The following is a 23158-nucleotide window of genomic DNA, read 5'->3' on the forward strand; positions in this document are numbered from 1 at the left end:
AAGCCAACTGCTGGAGCCTGGTTCTTAGAATTCCTACAAGATGAATTCTGAGATTTGCAGTCCCAATACATCTGGACGATGCTTATTTGGGAAATGCTCAATACATAATTAGACATTGCAGATATATTTCATAAAAGCAATAACAGTGTAATGGATTTTAACATATGCAAATTCTATTTTCCATGATCTACTGTACTAATACACTTGCTTATATTATTCCAATGATTCCAAATTAGTCCTTGTACTCACTGAAGGAGTTGTAGCTCTAAACAAAGAAAGTGGCATTGGAACAAATTTTGTGGAGATGTAAGAAGCAGAAGAACAAACAAATGAACAAGGACAGCATGACACTAAGATCAGATGAAACATATGCATTTATCCTTTCTCTCCAGATACTGGATTTCAATTCCAAGGTGGAATTGATTTCAGTGTCAAGGTGGGCGAAAAACTTTGGTCATAATATAGAATTAGAGAAATGGCAAAAATTATGGGAGAGAAATTATAAATTGACAATGTTAACTGCGTATAAAGAAAATTTATATAAAATGTTTTATAGATGGCACTTGCCACCAGCAAGATTAGCAAAAATGTTTTAAAATGTGTCAGATAAATGTTGGAAATGTAAACATAATTCAGGTACACAGTATCATACCTGGTGGACATGTGACAAAGTAAAGGTCTGCTTGGTTAGAAAAAATATTAGGAGAACATGTAGTATTTAATCCTGAATTTTTTTTGTTAGGTATAATACCAGAAAAGATTAATAAGCAAAATTTATATTTGGTTCTACATATTATAACAGCAGCAAGAATAACCTATGCGCAATGTTGGAAGAATGAACAAATACCATCAGAGGAAGAAGTAATTAAAAAAATACTGGAATGCACTGAGATGGACAGACTGACTATGAGGCTGAAAGACAAAGAAACAGAATATTACCAAAGCTGGAATTTATTCTACAAATGGTTAGAGAACCAAAGAGTAGGACTTGATTATGTATTAGCATTTTATGAACCCAGATCACACACTGATTGAAAAATTAACATATGTATGTAGAGGAAAAAAAACAATAAAAAGCTTACTATGAAAAAAAAGAAAAAAAAAGTGGCATTGGAACAAATTTTGTGGAGATGTAAGAAGCAGAAGAACAAACAAATGAACAAGGACAGCATGACACTAAGATCAGATGAAGCATATGCATTTATACCTTCCTTCCAGATAATGTATTTCAATTCCTCTCAACCTTAGAAAGCAAGAAGCTGCCAAAACAAATAAAGGATGACAAATTGCCCTCTTCTGAATTCCCCTGGGTTAGAATGTAAGACGAGGACTGCTAATATTTCAAATCCTAAATTAATTTTGAAGCATACTAGAGAGTTATAATACAGTGTACATAATACTGGACTTTAAACAAGAAGATAATTGCTTAATTATGGCATTTCCTCCCTACCTGCAAACTATGGTATGGTTTAAAACTATGTTTTGCTGAACATGTTATAATAAGCTGGTTCACACATTTTACTAAAACAAAAGCAATGGTGTGCAAAACACAATGTTTAAACCACAATGCAGTCTATTTGCTTTTATGAATTCAATCATTAGCTCAAGCCATTCTTGACCAGCCTAAATTATCTCAGGGGTTCTACAAAGAACTATTGAGTTAAGAAAGAATCGTTTAGTTTGAGGTCTTTGCTCCTTTGATTTTTAAATAATGGGTGAGAATAAATATCTCAACAATGAATGAGTCATAAAAAGGAGATGGTAACAATTATGTATACAAACTCCATTAAAAAAGAGCTTAAGTAAAGGCACTATAACACTGTCTTTAAAGAAGGATCTAACAAACTGCACCATTAAAATGTAGTAATTGTTATAATAGCTCCACGGAGCCCACTGATCATTGTGCAGTTGTGCTCAACACACATTTTTAAAGGCACTTGTTATACACAGGGTAAGAGAGCTTGGTGGTTAAAAACAATGGGAATTTAATCCCAATAAATCTGGCATGATAAAGTTGGGCAAAGCTGGGTGCAAAAATTAATAACCAAGTTTCCTTTCACCTCTAGTCTGAAGGAAATAAAGGAGTCTAACTGTATCAAAGTCCAAGGTGATCTTTCCTGGGGAGTTGCCATTTGTAGTCCAGTCTGAATGAGATGAGTTGGTACGTTCTTATGGAGACGATCATGAGGACCACAAATGTTCCAGACAAAGATGATTATTCTTTAGACTCTGTATTTTGCTTTGCCGTGGTTATTGATAACACATAAGTGCTGAAACAACAGAAGTTTAACATCGTCATTCACTGAAGGCAAAAGAATTTATACAACCAACTCTGCACTACATTACTTAGAAAAAGGCAAAGTAGAGGAACATAGGAAGTTCAATACCATTTGGGTCACTGGCTTGTGTAGTCTATTATTGTCTACATTGAGCTGCATAGCTATATTTGATTTTTGAGTAGCATGCTTCAGAACCCTCCCAGATGCCAGCAGGATCCAACAAAAAATTAGGTAGGGACAGACCAGTTTTATATATAATTAAATATGGTTACTTTTCAAGAATGTAATGATAACCCCTACTGGCACATTAAACACTACAGGTAAAGAGTTTCTACAGGCTATAATTAATGCTTTAATGGGCCTCAATGAGTCCTGAATCTCATATCTACACTAACAAGCACAAATTCTCCAAGATTTCAGACAACAGATTTTGTCAATCTATTGGAAGATGTCAAAAATTGAATCTTTGCAGTCAGACCATACATTCTACCCACACTAATTTGCACCCTGCTCTTCTTTCCCCCTTCTGTTAACATCCTGTCACAGAAGCACGTTGCATATTACTATGTTTTTTTGTTTTTTGTTTAAAAAAAGGAATTGAGAATGCTGAAACTTACATTTAGGTCTCTGAAGTACTCATTGTAGTCTAAGGCATAACCCACCACAAATAAATCTGGAATTTCAAATCCATAATCTAACATAGGAGGAAGAAAAAAGAAAAAAAGGATATATTGTTAAAATGATAAACTGAAGTCATTTTCCTTTTTTTTTAAAAAATCATAGTTCAGTAACCTGAAAAATGTCTTTAATAGCCAAATTCCAGCTATGTCTGATGCAAGAAGAGAGAATACTTTACAGCTGATCCCTTAAATCAGAGTTGACTATTAGTATCCAATTAGATCACATAAGTTGTCTCAAAGCGATCCTCTTGGTTTTGACTCAGAAAAAGAATGAAAATCTGAAATATTCTTAACTTTATTTTATCCAATCAGATTTCTCCTATTATGCTTTTCTATCACCTTTTAATAACAGCTGAAGCTCATAGGCATCCATTCTTAAGCATTTATCAAAAGACAAATTATATACTATGACATCATAACACAAACTCACAGTCATTTCATACTTGCATTGCGACACAGTTTGCATCACAAGGTAGGTTTTGCCACTCGCTAGAGAAACCAAATTGTATTACATTCTCCACTTGGTTGCTGTTTAGATATCTTTGGGTCATGATAATGCTTGAAATCTCAAACCTGGTTCATGTACTGTGGTAAACCATTTTGTGATCTTTATTTCTCATTTAGAGAATAAAACGTGAATTTCTGTATAGCCAGCTAATCATAATTACACAAATTATGGTTAAGCAAACTATGACTTGACAAGTATGTGACATGATTAACACACTGAGAGTTAATGATCACAAGTTTTTTTAAAGCCTTATATAATATAGTCTTGAAGGTGGTGTAATGAACATGAATGAATACTTAACATTCTTGGGAATGACAGACTGATTCTAGGCAGTTTGAGACTACACAGGGAACTATAATTCACACATGCAGTTACAAGACAAGGCAGAGATTTTTGATGGCTATATCAAGAATAAGCAAGCATACACTGATGCTTCCTCTTGCTTTTTAGTTTGTGTCAACAGGAGCAGATAAATTGACCAAGAAATTATATCTGGTACTTTTTTTGTTTTGGGTTTATGAACAAGGAAGGATCCTAATGCATGCAGAAAAAGGAAAGAAAACACTTAACTTGAGTATCGTGTTTAATAGGGCACTTTCACAATTGGTCCATTCTTAATAACATTTTTGAAGAGCATCCTAATGCCTAGGTATCTTATTTAATTTGAGAATGGAAGCTTTCTTGAATACCCTTGAATATGAAATAATTCATAGAAGGAGACTTACAGTCAGGCCTGAATCCATCTGGTAGAGCTGTTCTTTTCACTAACAAGCTGCAATTAAATGAAGAACAAAATATTTCCATGATTTAAAAAGGTTTCAAATAATTTGTCCCATACAAGTCAAGATTCACTAAAGTGAACCATGGCCCATATTATGAACGACCACCCTGCCTTATTTCAAGTTGAAGTATGGACATTATAGTGCTTCTTTGAATGGGCAGAGGCTCTCCAATGATCTTCAAATGCTAATTGCTCCTTTTCACTGGACATTGCACAGTTGGAATTTTAAGTCTTCTGTTTTCCCTTCCAGCAGAAGTTAGAATCACAGAATTAAGAAGCTCTCTGTTCAGTGCAAAGAACCAAATTAAAATATCCCTGATAAATGTATATTCAGCTTCTGCACAAAGACAACCACCCAAGAGAACCCACCATTTTCTGAATAATTTATTTTATTATCAAACTATTTTTAGCACTGATAAGTTTTCTCTAATGGCCAACTGTAATCTACCTTCTTGTCACTTAGGGCTATTATTTTATGCTTTGGATTCTGGGGCAAAAATGGCTTATTCTGTGTGACATCTCTTCAAGCAGGTGAAGAATGTAACCGTGGTTTCCCTTCTTTTCTTAAACATAGCTAGTTCCCTTGGTGCCCACTTGAGAAACCTAGTTTCTAGCCCACTAATTGTTCTCTCGGCCTCTGTGTCACTCCACTGGACTTTGTATCCAGCATCTTGATAATTCTTATCAATAAATCTTATCTTCGAAGAATTCTAGTTGCTATTTGAGGTGTTGAAAAAGTAATCAGGATAAAATCCCAATCAATATCCTCTCTTTGTTTTCTGGTCTTTTGCCATCTGGATCAGATGCCATCATAGACATCCCATATAGAAAGCTGATGGTGTTACATTTGTGGTAAATAATCTCTCCATCAGGGATGCTCAACCTTGGATACTGCTTCCAAAACTTCTTTAAAAAGTATACAATAGAAAATGATAACTACTCGAAGATCAATCATGCAAGTTGTACCAACTTATTTGATTTTAATTATATTCATATGTAAAATTAAATTAAATTTAGTTTTTGCCCTAGTCATACCAATTTATTGTGTGTTTCTATTTCTGGTCCTTAATACAGGTTCTTGTATGAAAAAAAATCTGCTTTACATGGAAATGCAGCCATAGAAATTACTTATTTAATATTTACTTAGAAACGAGACTGATAAAAAATAATTTAACTTAGTTCTGAGTAAACAGGATTATATCATATCTCTCCACCTTATAAATCTAATCAATGTGGTCTTTTGTTTTCTTTTTAATTTTGATTATGCAAAATGACCCAAGTGTTGGTCTTTCGGTGCCAATAGAGAGTTTTCACAAACATTTTAATACTAAGAGCAAAGAGCAAACTAGGTTATGCATGGTCCCTTCTCCTAAACTCTAATATGGTTGTTCAGCTTTTGGTTTAGCACCAAATATTAATACTGGCAAAATGGTCGGTGAACTGTAGTTTGATACTACTTTTGAATTTAGCTAACAAATCAAAGTTAAGAAAATTTTGACTTGGCACCAGACTGAATTAAGCCTAAATATATTCTTTTACAAATGGACGCTTACCTTGCTACCTTAACCATCCTGGGTTTATATTTTTTAATACTGTCAAGAAGTGCTCTCATAGTCCTTCCAGTTCCAATGATATCCTTTGTAAAATGTATAAAGAATGTTAGCAAAACAGCATAGAATGCTGTATATTAATATTTTAAAAGTCAGATTATATTAACAATAAACACATTGCTAATTTTTAAAAATAATTCAATGATATTTTTGTTTATAAAAAACAAAGGCCTACTCGTCCAATAATTTGTTAAATCTAGAATTTTAAATAGATGATTCACCAATATTCCATACATACTTTCATTTAAATTATCAATTTTTATTATTGCTTGGTATTTAGCCAGGCATTCAAAAAATATTGGTATTTCTCTAAATAGAATACAATAAATCCATGCAAATTGCTCTTGCCATAGACAAATCTATGAACTTACCTCCACAATAAGTACATTCTGCAAAATAAGGAGAAAAACATTTAGTTAAATTAATTGAGAACACACTTCATTTGTTTAGCATCTCAACCACATAATTGCTTTCTAGTTCTCTACCCTTTTATCATGGCTAGCCTCTAATGCCTGCTCTGTTTAAGTCTACTTTCTTTACATATAAGTTATAAAACTCTATAGAAATCTAAGATTATATAAAAGATTAAAATATTAACAAGATAACCCATATTTTACAGGTGGACAACATTGAAGATCAAATCAGCTAAACTCAATAACAATTCATAAATAATTTACTACATCACAGGGCACAAATGAAGCCATCATTGAGTAATTTTCTTAACAATGCTTTGCTATCATAAAAAATATCCTGAAAAATGGATAATTCTTAGTCAAAAGCAACTGAGGAAGATATTTACATCTAACTTGAAAGGTGAATTAGGTATTTGAGAAGATGCATCTGATGGGCATTTCTTCATTGTTAAACTGAAATGTTCTCCACCAATCCTTGAATCAGCAGAAAACTATAGTAGCATGACATTTATTGTCTCTGCTTCTGATCCTTATCCTGGTTCTATTGCCTGTTTCTAGCCACTGTGATTGCTTGACTTCTATCCAAAGCCTATCTTGTCTGTCCTTGGACTACACTGGAATAAGGGGGATAAGACTATTTCAACACTGCTTGCTATAGCTAAAGATAACTTAAGCTTCTCATGTTGATAGCCTGGAAATGAGATAAAGAGGCATGGTTGAAAAAAGAATATGTTGCCATTGGATATTTGTTCATTGATTAGGTGCATGTGGGGAAAAAGGCCTTAAGATTTTATTAAAATAATTTATTTATTTATTTATTTTTATTTTATTACATTTATATACCGCCCTTTCCCTGAGGACTCAGGGCGGTTTACAGGGAATTAAAAATCAAACATACAAAAGTTAAAAACCGAGTTAAAAAATATTAAATTCACCCTGTACTCTTAAAAACCCCAGTTAAAATTTTCTCCTCAGCCTGGGCCCGGGAGCTCAAAGAGCCAGGTCTTCAGGCCCCGGCGGAATGATCGGAGGTCGGGGGCAGTCCTCAGCTCCACCGGCAGCTGGTTAATCTGGTTTACACGGGACTCTAATGGGTAATCTTGATTGACTAGTATATTTTCAGAATATACTAGTACAAAATCAAGATGTGCACTCTATAACTACCAAAATGCTATTTTAGGAACATTTACTGGACTTTCTTGAAGGCTGAGCTAAATCAAGTTGGTATTAATACAAGCACTTGGATATATCTGAAAACGTGTGCTAGCAAATTCTACAGGTAGTCCTCGACTTACAACAGTTCATTTAGTGACTGTTCAAAGTTATAACATCACTGCAAAGAGTGACTTATGACCATTTTTCACACTTATAACCATTCCAGCATCCCCAAGACCATGTGATGAAAGTTTGGACACTTGGCAACTGACTCATATTTATGACGGTTGCAGTGCCCGGGGTAATGTGATCACTTTTTATGACCTTCTGACAAGCTAAGTCAATGGGGAAGCCAGATTCACTTAACAATCATGTTACTAACTTAACAGCTGCAGTGATTCACATAACAAACAGTGGCAAGTAAGGTCATAAAATGGGAAAAAAACTCACTTAAAAATGTCTTACTTAGCAACAGAATTTTGGGCTGAATTGTGGTCGTACGTTGAGGACTACCTGTCCTCTCCAAAACTATCTATATTTTACCATCACCACAATTCCAACATTTTCTAATTAGATCTAATTTCACATACATTGTTGCAAATTATCAGCAACATCAAGCTTACAATGCTAATGGGAACTGAAGACTGATTTGCCAGTAAGGTCCCATGTAAGCCCTCTTTTTTCAAAGAGAAGACCATTAAAGGAAAGAACTGATTGCTTCCTAAACAGTCTCAAGAAAATGATTTACACAATATCATTTAGTAGAGCAGCTTGAGAGTAACTTATAGCTTATAGATTTCAAATCTACAACCTCTTGCAATGTAGTGACATCATTACTATCAGCTAAGGCAGGGGTGTCAAACTGCTGGCCCATAGGCCAGATGCGTCATCTGGAAGCCGCGCCCACCCCATTGCCGGCAATGGCAAAACAGTCCAATACGTCTCATGACATCATGTGACGTCACAAGCTTGACATGTCTGAGCTAAGGCATCAGCCTACCTACAACTGTTTGTGCCCCCTTGTTTTTGGGAGGAAAGATCCCAATCTATATCAAGTGTTATAGACTTTCTAGAAATTAATCTCAAGTTATTTTGAGACTGTCTGAAAAATACAGTGTACAAAATACAGCACAAATACGTTTCATCCTTTAAAAAGAAGGTATCACATAGGGACTAGAAAAGGAAGAAAAACTCACTCCCTATCAAATTACCGAGAGGTTAATCAGTTGTATACTCTATTTTGAAAATCAGTTTGGAAATCATATGCTGGCCATTCAAATACACACCAATTTCTTTGAAATAACTATCAGATATCACATTGTTGTAATGTCCTAATTCATGACAATGGCAGTGTTTTATTTTTAAATACGCCATTAGTAGCAAAATTCTATACCCTCTTTGCAAAGAAAAGCTTCAAACTTTAAACATTCTTGCGAGGAGGCAAAAATCAATTGACAAACAAAGAAAAAGAAAACTATAGTCAGTTTTCTCCTAGTTCAAAACTATTTGTAAGGTCAGTTTTTGTAAAGCTCTAACAACAAAATCTCTGGAACTAGAACAGCCAGTCCCATCGTGACAGCACAATAAAACCTAGCAATTTACATGTTGTTAACAATGAACAGAAAGTAAATGTTCCATTCTGAAGATTGAGATGTGGATCCTGCCAGTTATGCACAGATTTTCCTATTTCTGATAGGCCCCACTTTTATTCTGTTTCAAAATAAACTCAATCATCTTCTCTCCTAAACCAAAACAAGTAAATATGTTAATTATATTTGCAAGCAAGTAGCTGCTTGCTGCATGGCAGCAAGAACAGCTGAACATGGAACTGGGAATTTCAATACTAGCAGCAAATCATAGCTGCCAGCCTCTTTGTCTTGGAGAACTGTAAAGAAGCAGAAGAATTTGGGTTTTCTAACAAGTGTGTAAGTTGGCAGCATTTCTAGATTCTTTGTTGAGGTTTAGATTGGAAGCTTCCCTTGCAAAAGAAAAGGAAGTTTTGGCCAAGGACTGATCTTTATCACTTGATCATTCATGTGTCCTGAGATGCAGTTGTTCAGAAAAGCAGAACTTGAGACCCTACTCTCCTGTCTTCTTAGTAAAGAAAGCTAATAACTACATTTCAGGTAAGAAAGTAGACTAAAGTGCGGTGTTTACAATTCAGCAGAACTTGACTTTTCTTTGAAGAATCATTTCATTTCATTCTTTGACAAAGTGACTAAATTAGTAGGAGAGCAAAATGCTGTGGACATAGTATACTTGGATTTCAGCAAGGCATTTGATCACAGCCTACTTCTTGATAAGCTAGAAAAATGTGGGAAAATGTAGGATAAACAGCATCACCACCAGAGGGATTTGTAACTGGCTGACAAACCATACTCAACGAGTATTTCTTAATGGTACTACATCTACATGGAGTGGGATACCAGAAGATTCTGTTTTATTTTTTTATTTTTATTTTAATCCCATTTATATCCCGCCCTTCTCCGAAGACTCAGGGTGGCTTACAATCTAAAGCACAAACCAATGTGCTTAGCAGTAGCCTTCACTCTATGTATATGCCTGCTTATTAGGGCTTTTGCCCCCCCCCCCAAGTGGCATTATTACAAATTCAGCTTATTGCCCCCAACAATCTGGGTCCTCATTTTAGGTCCAGTTTTCTTCAATATCTTCATAAATGACTTAGATGATGTGATAGAAGGGAAACTCATCAAATTTGCATATGACACTAAGCTAACCAACATCCCAGAAGATAAGCTCAGAATCCAAAGAGATCTTGAAAGACTTGATCAATGGGCTAGATCCAACAAAATGAAATTTAATGTGGAAAAAAGCAAGGTTTTACACTTAGGCAAAGGTACAAGTATGGATTAGGTGAAACCTGGCTCAAAAATAGTAACTGTGAGAGGGACCTTGAAATCCTAGTGGATAATCACTTAAATATGAGTGAGCAGTGGGTGGCACAGCCAAAAATACTAATACAATCCTTGGTTGTATGAACAGAGACATAGAATCAAAATCACATGAAGTATTAGTTGTTGTTGTTGTTGTTAGCTGCGAAGTCGTGTCTTGGAAAAAGACAATATTTAACTTCTGCAATTTTTCTTTGTTCTTCTATGAACTTCAAGGTAGACCAATTAGGTCAATTGCAAAACGTTGCTAAGGTCATATATACTAACTATACACATACACATCAATCTTTCCCAGCATTAGGCTCTTCTCCAGTGAGTCCTTCCTTCTCATTAGGTGGCCAAAGTATTTGAGTTTTAGCTTCAGGATCTGGCCTTCTAAAGAGCAGTCAGGGTTGATCTCCTCTAGGACTGACTGGTTTGATCGCCTTGACTATACACACTTTTGTTGACAGGGTGATGTCTCTGCTTTTTAGTGTGCTGTCTAGATTTGCCATGGCTTTCCTCCAGAGGAGCGTCTTTTAATTTTTTTGGCTACAGTCCCCATCTGCAATGATCTTGGAGCCCAGGAAAATAAAATCTGTCACTACCTCCATTTCTTCCCCATCTATTTGCCAGGAATTGAGAGGGCCGCATGCCATTATCTTGGTTTTCTTAATGTTAAGTTTCAACCCAACTTTTGCACTCTCCTGGGGGGGGGGAAGTTCATCTGCCCGTTCCTCACTGAAAACCTCAGCAAGGTCTCTCTACTCTTCCGGTATCTCTGGGAACTTCTTCTCTTCCCTCACTGCTGCTGTCTCCTCCCTCCGGGTGGGGGGGATGCTTGGGGAGTCTAAGTTCTTCTGCCCCTCCCTTTGGAAAGTTGAGTTCTGCTGTCCTCCAGTTTATCCTGGGGTTCCATTTCTTCAGCCACTCCAGTCCTAAAATCATTGGGCATTCCATGCCTGGGGCCACTATAAACGTTATGTCCTCATGAGACCCTAGGGATAGGTGGATTGGTAAAGTGGCTAGGGTAGCTGCCCCCCCCCACTATTGACCCATCTAATTGACTAAAAGAGATTGGTTGTTTTAGCCTCCTCACTGGGATGTTTCATCTCTCCACCAGCGTTGGGCTGATAAGGCAGCGGATGCAACCAGAGTCTATCAGAGCTTTTATTGTGGCTGCTTCAGTCATAGGGGGAGCTAATATAGTCACTGTCTTAAGTATGAGTATTTTAACCATACATTTATGAATGTGATATCAATGGATTCTGACAATCAGATCTAATTCCTTAAATCTATTTGTCACCTCTACTGTATATACAACAGGGATATTAGGCTATTGCTAAGCACATTGGTTTGTGCTTAAATTGTAAGCCGCCCTGAGTCTTCGGAGAAGGGCGGGATATAAATGGGATTAAATAAAATAAATAAATAAATTTAGTTCACACCTGAGTGGCCTAGTGCTTTTCCCTACTTTCTTCAGTTTAAGTACCGCTTTATAAAACCTTAGTAAGGCCACACCTAGAATATTGCATCTAGTTTTGGTCACCACATTACAAAAAAGATGATGAGACTTTGGAAAAAGTGCAGAGAAGAGTAACTAGGGTGATTAAAGGCCTGAATTTATTTTTATGTATGAAATTTAGAGGATCTAATTTATAGTAAAACTAGAAAACAATTTAAAAAGTGTCCAGCCGCCAGTCAAAGACATCACTACAACATAAAACAAAGCTGAGTGTCTATGGAGATACTCAATCATCCAGGTCATGATTGTCCCAAAGGTGCTTTTTTTTTCTTTCCCAAAAGGTAACTGAATTTTCTTTGTTTTTTTTTTCCTTTGAAAATGTTTCACTTCATCCAAGAAGCTTCTTCTAAACTATGATCTTGAGGGACAAAGAGGAAGAGCCATAGCCCAGACAACGGTCATGAAAAATATATTTCACCTATAGAAGGACAATGGCCATGGGAAACATTCTAGAAAGCACCCCCCCACACACACACACACCAGTTTTCTGGAAAATAAAAGGAAGGTAGAAGTGCTTTCAGAATTGCAAGATTTTACAATAAAGCTAATTAGGTCTGACATATACTACCTGAGGCCTGGGGGAACAGCAATTTTCTAAAGATTTTTGGAACATGGATGGGTGAGAATCACCCATCTGAGGGGATATCATTTCATACTTACTGAGGGGATATCATTTCACCCAGCTGAGGGGATATCATTTCATACTTACTGAGGGGATATCATTTCACCCAGCTGAGGGGATATCATTTCATACTTACTGAAAACGTCAAAGGTAATGGCAGGTGGAGTTAAAGTCTAACCAGGATATAGTTCGCATCACTACCAGGTTGTTTAGCACTTTATGCTTTCCTAGTTTGCATTTGTGTTTAGGCTAACCTGTTGTTGTAAATTTCATGAAATTAGTGTCATATAAAATAAGACCGATGTCTTCAAAGGGACTTCAAGATGCAGGATTCCCATTTTAATTTAAAGCTGTCATTAAAGCCCAATTATTTTTGCCCTTATGAGGCAAACTGAACAGAAGGAACTAACATGGAGAAACAATTGTAAAGTTCAAAATATTTTGGCAGAATGTTTCAATTACTGTGCTTGACATAGAACATTTTTCCCTTCACAAAACTGTGGGGCTTGAGCCAATGCATGTCTTCAGGAGAATTTTTGAATGAAAACAGCACAGGAGGAATGAGTTACATTCTTTTCCATTCCCATTTCCCAAGCAAATTTGCACTTTGCTTTAGGTAAAGAAAAGAGACCTGTGCTAAACAGAGTGGATCAGAGATGAATAACTTTAATTGGGGTTTCTAGATTTTGGAGAATAATGAGAACTACGGCAGGAGGGAAAATGATCCGAAATGGTTGAGCTTGTGCCACATATAATGGCAGGGACAGGATCTTCTGTTTTTAAAGAGGAATTTCTAAAAACAATATTAGGCCCATTTGGGAATTTGTTTTTTGGTTTCCTACCTAAAACAGCAGGAAGCTGCACTTCCTATTTTTAGGGATTTGTTGGAGGCACCTCTAGGGGTTGTAAAAGAAGAAAAGAGCCAAATACTTCAGGTTATACTTTTCTGAAGGTAGATAAAACTCGATCAGTAACATAATGGAATTTTGACTTTCCTTTTGGCAAATAGCAATAGGCCAAGAACCAACCCTGACCACTTCTTCAACCACTAAGTATCCTACTATTTCATGAAAGTACGGTAGTTGGCAAACTCGTGGGAATCACACTAAGGGACCCTTTTCAGCACAATCCAAAAATGACATGTTTTTATTTTTCTGTTCCCCAAAGAGTTAGCTGTTGTAGTAAGTAGCTATGGAAAGTACTCATCTAAGAAGAGGAACATAGGATTTAATTTCCAAACCACTCTTGTCTGCTTTGGATCTGAATCCTGCTCACCAATTTGTGAAAGGCTGGTCTTGATTACCTGAAGACCAACAATCTTTTCTCCCACAAAATCAACAATTCAAGCATAAGAAGAGGTAAACTAGGAGTTAATATTTAATTTCTCTGTTCAATACATCTCAAAAGGTGGCATGTAAGCCTACTTCTGCAAAATAAATTTAAAATAACACCCTGAAAAATGTCTGCACATTTCTTAATCTTAACTAATTTGATACGGACCATCTGTAAGCAACAATGAAAGTAAAATATGTACTGTTTATGAACCACTTTGTTTTTGACAGATAAGGCTGCTGTATGTTGAACTGAAAATATTTTTTGGTTTACTTCTATAATCTTTGTGAGGAATGCATATTATTAGAAAGGAAAGCAGAAGCCATAACATATTAGTGATAAAGAACAGTATCATCCTTGACCAATGAAAGCACCTGGATGGTTGGATGGTGAAATATTTATTCCTTTCTTATGTTTGTGCTATTCAAAGAAATCTTATTTTGTGGTTTTGCACAAAAATGTACAATAACACACATCTTACAATGTTACAGAATGAACCAAGGATGCAGCCATTGACTTCAGATGAAAGTACGATCATCAAACATACCTAGAAATTGCAATCTTGATTCTAGAATTAAACTATCAGATAATATATGCACTAATTCTTTCCTGTGATCAATTTTGAATTTAAGCAATCAATATTTTAATGAGAAAGTTAATGATTTACACAGGATTATACTTTTAGGGTGAGGTTTTTACATGGGAATAAACACCATTAAACACAATTGGAAGAAATATTTTTAGGCTCACTCTGTAAATCAGTTAAATTGATAAAGATAGCAATCTTATCTATTTATCAATAGCCAACCATGATGAACAAAATATGATAGGTTGACACCCACTGCAATACTTTAAACACTTGTCTGAAATTATTAACAAATTTTAAATGTAGAGGATTTGGCACTAATCAATGTCAAATGTCACTTTTTTAAAAGCTAGAAAAGAACATTTAAATTATAACACTTTTCTTCTTGAACAGTCAGCTAAAGTAATAATCAAGCAACTTTAAAAATTGTTTTGGATATGTTAACAGAACAGAAAATGATAAAAAGAATTATATATAAGCTTTTCTCTTATATATAATTGTCAATGGCAACTTTGCTGAATAAATTATAAATTCATCTCATATTTTTTCAGTAATTGAAAGTCTGAGTGAGATTTTGGTGGAGGAAAATGTAATATTGTAACACCATGTAACACCAGCTGCCTGCAATTAGTGCAGGTTCGCATTCCACCAGGCTCAAGGTTGACTCAGCCTTCCATCCTTCCGAGGTAGGTAAAATGAGGGCCCAGATTGTTGGGGGCAATTAAGCTGACTTTGTAATAATGCCGCTTGGGGTGTGTGTGTGTGTGAAAGCCCTAATAAGCAGGCATATACATAGAATGAAGGCTACTGCTAAGCTTGTAAGCCGCCCTGAGTCTTCGGAGAAGGGCGGGATATAAATGGAATTAAAATATATATATATAATACAATAATTTATTTCATTAAAAGAAATGAAGATAAAATGAAATATTTAACAAGTTAGGTAAAGGTAAAGGTTCCCCCGCACATGCGTGCTAGTCATTTCCGACTCTAGGGGCCGGTGCTCATCTCCGTTTCAAAGCCGAAGAGCCAGCACTTGTCCGAAGACGTCTCCGTGGTCATGTGGCCAGCAGGACTAGACGCCAAAGGCGCACGGAACGCTGTTACCTTCCCACCGGAGTGGTCCCTATTTTTCTACTTGCATTTTTACGTGCTTTTGAACTGTTAGGTTGGCAGAAGCTGGGACGAGTAACAGGCGCTCACTCTGTCATGCAGCACTCGAGATTCGACCCGCCAAACTGCCGACCTTCTGATCAACAGGCTCAGCGTCCTAACCCATTGAGCCACCGCGTCCCTTGTATTTAACAAGTTAAAAGTCATGATATTATCACAGAATTGTACTTTTGGGATAAATTATTTTTGCTATAACCCTTCCTAAATTTACCCTGAAGTTTGATGTGTTCTGCCTTTATTATTTTTACAAATAACTCAAGGCAACAAACGCGCACAATACTCCTTCCTCTTATTTTTCCCAAACAACAACCTGTGAGTTAGGTGGGCTGAGAGATAGTGACTGGCCCAAAATTGTTTAGCCAGCTTTCATGCCTATGAAGGAACTTGAACTCACAGTCTCTTAGTAATTGGTAATTGGCCCAAACTCGAACAAGGGGAGCAGGGAGATGCTTTAACCACTAGACCAAACTTGGTTATGATCCCAATGTTCTGAGCCCAGTGAAGTAAATCTTTCATGTTTTGCACAGCTCATCCCTGGAACACATCTATAACAAAAGGCAATGATACAAAAAACAACATGGTACATTATGGAATAATCAACTATATGTGACTACATAGTTACATCCTCACATGTGTTATCTGCACATCTCAATCTTGTACTTTAACAAAGTTTCCATCCCCCACTCTCCTCTCCTTGCCAAATCATTATGTCCAAATATAGCAGAAAAATAAACACAGCTTGTTCTCCAGACTTCAGATGCTAGATATGGAATAGTTATAATAACTGAAACTATTAAAAAGTTCTGTAATTTACTGCCTATTTTGATGATTCTGTAAACCAGAAGCAGTATTTAATATTTGATTTAGCATGAAGCACAGAACAGGCTCAATGAATAACAATGAATAAACTATGAATTTTGTTAGCAACCACTTTTTAAAACCATAAGTTACTGATTTAATGAATGGAATGAAATCTAACAATATATATGTTTATAATGTATACATATCACACATACAATATATTTACATACCCTTGAAAAGTATCTGGAAGCAGAATGCAGCTTTGTGAGCTATAATGGGTACCCCAAGAAGGGCACATATAATATCTCTGCTCCACAAACTGCACTGGGTTCCAGTTTGCTTTTAACTCCAATTTAAGGTGTTTGTTATTACCTATAAAGCCCTATATAGCATAGGGTCAGGCTACGTACAGAACAGCTTGCCCCATCACATTAGTCTATCCCACTTGATTAGATAGGGTCAAAAAAATTGACTGGCGGAGTCAAGGACGAAAGACTCTTCTGCTATTGCACCTGCTTTGTGGAACATCTTGCCCTCAACGTTGAGGGAAGCTCCTAATTTTTTGGCCTTCCACAAAGGGATCAAAACATGGCTGTGTAGCCTTGGAGGGGGGCACTGGTAGGCCTCCTGAGAACCCCTGCCACCTGTATAACAACTCCTAATCTCCCTATTTTGGAACTCTTGAATTTTTGTAATTTTATAAAGTTATTTTACATTTTTAAAAAATGTTTAATCCTAACATTCGATTTTTAATGTTTTATTATTTTGATTAAATTGTACACTGCCCAGAGCCCCTCCATGAGGGAAATAAACTGTTTAGAAGTTTGATTGATCAATAAATAAATAAATAAATGTGCACAGATGCACACGCGTGCACACACACACATGAACTGTGTTTGTATGGGGAAGGGTTGTTGAAGTTGCTGAAGCCTCTAGCCAATTCACAGATGCAGCAGGCAAGAACAGTTCAAGACAGAAAGTAAACTGGATATAGCCACAAAAACTATGGCTACTTTGCCTGCAAGCCTGAGCTGGTAGAGACATAGCTCTAAGCTATAATTCAAAGTTTAGAAATTACAATGGCTGCATAGTCATGCCACATTCATCCAACAACATGTACACCACAGTAGCTTATCACAATGTATTAACCCAGCACGTGACTTTGCTTGTTGCTAACTTGTCCAACAAACCATCAATTGGCAAGATGTGTAAATGGAGAACTATTGCCAAAACCAATGTAATGATACATTGTGAAGCCAAACAGATAATAGCTGTTTTCAGACATCACAATAAGTTATTGTTCATAATTACAGAGACAAGTTACACAAGGTTTAGTCCCACATGCATCATTTTTCAATCATGTTCTAACAACTGTTTCTATTTCTGATAAACTGTAATTAATCATATTGTTGAAATCTGACAAATTGTATTTAATGTTACCAGGCCATGAGATATGAAGCTAATTTGTTTTAGATAAAGTTAACCACAGTTTAGGCATTGAATGGCATTGTAAACCATAGTTAAGTTGTGCTGGGTTAGTGGGGAAATATGCATGTCCAAGATAGGTTACTTAGGCTTATACCCATTGTAAGAAGTCAACCTTCCCAAACACAAGTCTTCCAGCTTTTGTAATTCCCCGTCAGCAAAACAAAAGCAATTATGGAAACCACGTTCAACACATCTAGTGGGTTTAGGAAAATAATAATATATAATTTATCATGGCATTCAAATGTAATCACATACATCATTATATTTTTAACTGCATTCATGGTGGGCATGCTGTGGGAATGATGGGGGTTGCAAGAGTCCCAGAAGGATATTTGACTTAGAACACTACAAAACCTATCAAGTATTGGTAATTTATTAGATGTTTCTTACTTAATGATAGCAATAGGGGCCAGCAATTCCATCACTAAGTGATGCAGACATAAAGTACAGTGTCATATGACTGCATGGATTTATGATAGTTCCAGCAGTGGTCATGAAATGAATCCTTGGGGTCATTAAATGCAATATCAGATGATCACCATTTGTGATCTCCTGCCAGTTTCTCCCCTGGCTTTGCTTGCAGAAGCTGGTAGTGAAGATCACATGATGACGTGACTGAGAGATACTGAAAATGTCGTAAATGCATGCTGGTTGCCAAGTGCCTGAATTGTGATGATGTGACTGCAGGGATATTGCGATGGCTACAATTACAAGGAATGTCTATAAGTGTCCCCCTTTAGTGCCATTGTAACTTTGAATGGTCAATGAATGAGCAGTCACTGAACAAGGATTACCGGTATTTATAAATAAATCGTTTATACATTCCCATATTCAAAATTTAGTTTCAAGGTTAAACAAGCAGTTTTCAAAACAAAAGAAATATTTCTATTAAAATGTGTACAAACCTTTCCAGCCAGTTTTGAAAAGTCATCTCCTCCTATGATACGAGTATCTTTCATAGATTGATCATTCTGCAAAAACAAACATTATGTAGAATTTCAGTTTCACTATCAGTATGAGCAAAAAACAACTGGGATAGTAGAAACATACCTTGTGATTTGTTAGTTTGCACTGACTGCTTGATCAATTAATCTTCTCTCCCTTTTAGGACTCCGAAAATGGTGTATTTTTATGTTTTATCATATTTAGCTTTCAACAACTTTAATATATTGGCTGTAATCTAGAACTCATCAAATCTTTCACTGACAGATCCAAGGGAGCCATTTCTATGGAAAATTCAGGAGAATTTTTCATCCGATATTCATTCTCCAGTATAGCTAAAGCTATGCAAATGTAGGAAGAATTATAAATGAATTGAAAAGTAAAAAGTATAATCCTGTACACATCCACTCTAAAATAAACCCCATAAATTCAGGTAGGACAGACCAGTCAATTAAGGGCAGCAGGACTGAAAATTTTCTCCCACAGAAATGAAAGGGTTGTAAAAAAACTATGATTCAGTAAAACAGAAATCAAAGCTATTTTTCAACATTTTTAATTAGAATTTTTCAGTATAACAAAATGTATAAGACTAAGAAAGATAGGAAACAAGAAACAAAATAAAAGAGAGAAATTGAAAAAAAGAAATGAAAATATATAATTATGCCTCCTTACCATCTCTATATATTTCTGTGACTGATTTACGACAGTTCTAATTTCTTTTCCCCCGTTTTCCCCATCTTGTCTGTCCCCTTTTTAATCCCCAAATCCCAATTGATTTTTTTCTTTTCTTTTTTTTTTAAAAAAAAACAAAGCTACATTTTGTGAAAATCACTGACAAACCACATTCCAAAATAAAACTATTAATGCAAGAATTATTCACTCAATGCAATAAAATCCAGTAACATCTTTGGGTAGCAATCAAAAACAGCAAGATGGTGGGGTTTCACTGCAATTGAATCTCTGTCTCTTTTACAGGGCTTTTTTTCTAAAAAAAAAAAGGTGCTGGAACTCTCATCTTGTTAATCTTTTATTTATATAATTTTATTTATATATTTATTTATCTAATTAAACAATTATATATTCAATTCTTAACATACATTTAATTTATTGTATTTAAGGCAAATGCTCATAGATAATTCCAAACTTTTGTCCAATTCTCGTCTGGCAAATGTTCTCGACTCCTTTCCTTGCTCTTAGTATCTATGGCTGAATGATCAACGTACTTTGAATGATCAACGTACTTTGAAGGATCGAAAAGTCTCAGAGGTGGTCCGACAAGTTTGATGAACAAAAGTGCTGAAATTGTCTTAGTCTTTAACGAAGCTCTTGTTGAGGTGGCAATTAGATTCATCTGTGAAAACCCACGTTCACATTCACTTGAAGAAATAGGAATGGTATTCAGAGTCAAATGCAACAGTTTTTCTGGATATGTCTTTTCGAGAACGTATTCACGGAATCCACAAATAATTTCTCTTTCATTTAGTTGCAATCTGATTGATAAGTTTCTAATTTCCACTTCTCCAAATGTCAGTTGAGTATTAACATCTTCAGGCCAATATTTTTGATCAAGTACGTGAGACCAATACGCCAACTCATCATCTTTGCTATCAAGTAATCTTTTTTCAATTGACTCTTTCAATTTTGTATAAAATATAGTTGGGTCAATGGGAGGATCCTTTCTTGAATCTCTTTCTTTCCAATGATCCAAACCAATGCTTTAGAAATATAATTTCCAGTTTTAGCTACAGTAAGCAAGCAAATTACACTAAAGCTAAATTTAATGTTACTTGTTAAAGATATTTACTATATTTCAGAATTAGTATTCTTTCAGTCACAATCTTATTCCTATTCAATTTGGCTGATTTTAAAATGCGATGTAAAATCATAAGCACATAAAAAGAAAACATCAGAAACAGCTGCAAATTAACTCAACAGTTCTATGCTTAGCAACATTTCCATTTACCGTATATACTTGAATATAAGCCGACTCGAATATAAGCCGAGACCCCTAATTTTACCCCCCAAAAATGGAAAAAGTTGGTGACTCGAGTATAAGCCGAGGCTGGGAAATGCAGCAGCTCACCTTATGCTCCTCTCCAGAGATCTTCCCTCAGCAGCGGCCGGCAAAGTAGCTCGCACGCGAAACAAGCCCGGCAGAGGAGCCGGAGCGGCGAGCAGAGGCGCCCGGCCCAGATCCTGCAAGGCCCGGCCGAGACGCGCCCCCAGCAGCGGAGCTGCTCCGGCTCCTCTGCCGGGCTTGTTTTGCATGTGAGCTACTTTGCCTGATGCTGAGAAGACCCGCTTGGGCACTCGGGTTGGTGTCAGTCTCCGCAGGCCCTTCTCGTTTCCAGGAACGTCAAGCGCGCTTGGCTCTCCACCCCCACGGCAGGGCAGGGCAGGGCAGAGACTTGCTCGCCCTTCTGACGGCCCTGAAGAGAAACGAAGGGCTTGCAAACTCCCCGCGAGAAGCTGGGCGAAGCGCGCGGCTGGGCGAGTGTGTGCCTGCGCGCGTATTTACGAAAGAAACGCTCCGAGAGTTCTTCTTTCTCCGCCCCCTTGGGGGGAACTCTAGCGACTGCTGTAGCCGCGCTTCTCTTCTCGGCTCCGAAAATAGGGATTTCTACTCTCTCTCTCTCTCTCTCCCCTCCCCACCCCGCATTCTCCTGCCTCTTCGATTGCGACAATAAAAGGGCGAAGGGTGCGCTGGTTTCTTCCTCCCCCCCTCCCCTCCCCTCCCCGATTGTCAGGTGAGGCAGCTGGAGGTCTGGCCGGGAGATTGTAGCCGTTTTGAAACGCCGCGTCTTGAAACGCCCGATCAGCTGATTTTCGGGTGGAAGAGCCGCGGCTTGAATCTGTTTGCATCTGCCTGAATTAGACCGAAATGGCCTGAATTTGACCAGAGTTGCTTTGTAATGGCTGGAGGAACTGCAGAGGAGGTCTTGCCGGGAGATTGTGGCCGTTTTGAAACGCCACGGCTTGAAACGCCCGATCAGCTGATTTTCGGGGCAGAAAGAGCCACGGCTTGAATCTGCTTGTATTTGTTTGAACTTAACCAGAAACGGCTCGTAATGGCTGGAGGAACTGCGGAGGGAGTGAATGCTCCAGCCTGGAATATTTGGAAAGGCTGGGGGAACCGGATGAACTGCAGCTTAAGCGACTGTTGCCGGAGGAGCCATGGCTTGAAACGCCCCAGTTTTGGGGCAGCGTTTGCTTGTTCCCTCCCTCCCTCCCTCCCTCCCTCCCTCCCCTTTCCCTCCTCTCTAAATCCTTCCTTCCTTCCTTCCTTCCTTCCTTCCTTCCTTCCTTCCTTCCTTCCTCCCTCCCCTTTCCCTCCTCTCTAAATCCTTCCTTCCTTCCTTCCTTCCTTCCTTCCTTCCTTCCTTCCTTCCTTCCTTCCTTCCTTCCTTCCTTCCTTCCTTCCTTCCTTCCCCAGCCCTAATCCGGAAAGTGGAAGGAAAGAAGAGTAAAGGCTGGGCGGAGGAGGAGGGGAAGTTTAAAAAGGGGGCGGCGTTCCCTTTAAAAAGCCGCCCGCCACGCCGCGCTCCCTCGCAGCACTCGCGGCGGCTGGCTTCTTGGCTCCCGGTCTCCCCCAGGCTTCCCGGCTGTGATTGGCGAGCGAGCCTCCCGAGCTCCGGCGGCCGTGACATCAGCAGAAGCGGAGCAAGCAAAAGCGAAGGGGGAAGGAAGTTCACCAGCAGCACCTCGAGCCCGCTCCAAGCGCTGGCGGACGCGGAGCCGAAAGAGAAGCAGCATCTCTGCGCGCCCGGGCTGCTGGGGTGAAGTTGCAGCCGCCGCACCAACCAGCTCCTATTTACAGCCACCCATCCGAGAGAAAAGCGGCTGTCGGTGCTTCGTCGGCCTTGATCCGGGACGCAGCCTGACCTCCCCTCGTCCCGGGAGACTCTCGCTTCCCCCCACCCCCCACCCTCCCTACATCCCGAGCCTTCCAGATCTTCGCCTGCCTACTCGCGAGCAGGCATGTTTTCCAGCCAATCCGGGCCTGGGAGCAGGGCGCCGGCGGCACGTCCACTTTCCCCGCACTCTCCGTTCAGTGCTTCCTCCACCCCACCCCACCCCACCTCACCCCTCCCCGCAAAAGATGCCGGGGTCGACAGCGTTTTTTCTACCCGGAACAAGCAAACACGCAGGCAACCCTGCACTATTCAGCTCAGTGAAGTCACGCTTGAAACGGCTTGAAACGCCCGATCAGCTGATTTTCGGGGCGGAAAGCGTGCGGTGTTGTTGTGTTTTTTTTTCCTCCCCCCGAAAGTGAACGGCAGCTTTCCGTACTAGTGTATTGGCATGTCAAGACACCAGCACAAAGACCAAGGTACAAGCAGCCCTCCTTCAGTCATTATTGAAACATTTGATCAGC

General features: G+C 38.1%; 1 protein-coding gene across 1 annotated transcript in view; it reads right to left on the reverse strand.

Moving 5' to 3' along the window:
* Window positions 1-750: 750 nt before the first annotated feature.
* Window positions 751-23158, reverse strand: part of PRTFDC1 (phosphoribosyl transferase domain containing 1) — a 78797-nt gene continuing 56389 nt past the window's right edge. Inside the window, exons 4-9 of the mRNA XM_083376195.1 lie at window positions 18747-18812; window positions 6230-6247; window positions 5802-5884; window positions 4193-4239; window positions 2897-2973; window positions 751-2270 (exon numbers count right to left, since the gene is read on the reverse strand). Of these exons, the coding sequence (XP_083232321.1) occupies window positions 2223-2270; window positions 2897-2973; window positions 4193-4239; window positions 5802-5884; window positions 6230-6247; window positions 18747-18812 (339 nt within the window). The 3' untranslated portion in view covers window positions 751-2222. The remainder of the gene's footprint in view (window positions 2271-2896; window positions 2974-4192; window positions 4240-5801; window positions 5885-6229; window positions 6248-18746; window positions 18813-23158) is intronic.

This window comes from Vipera ursinii (genome assembly GCF_947247035.1).
Source record: "Vipera ursinii genome assembly, chromosome: Z".
Taxonomy (NCBI): Eukaryota; Metazoa; Chordata; class Lepidosauria; order Squamata; family Viperidae; genus Vipera; species Vipera ursinii.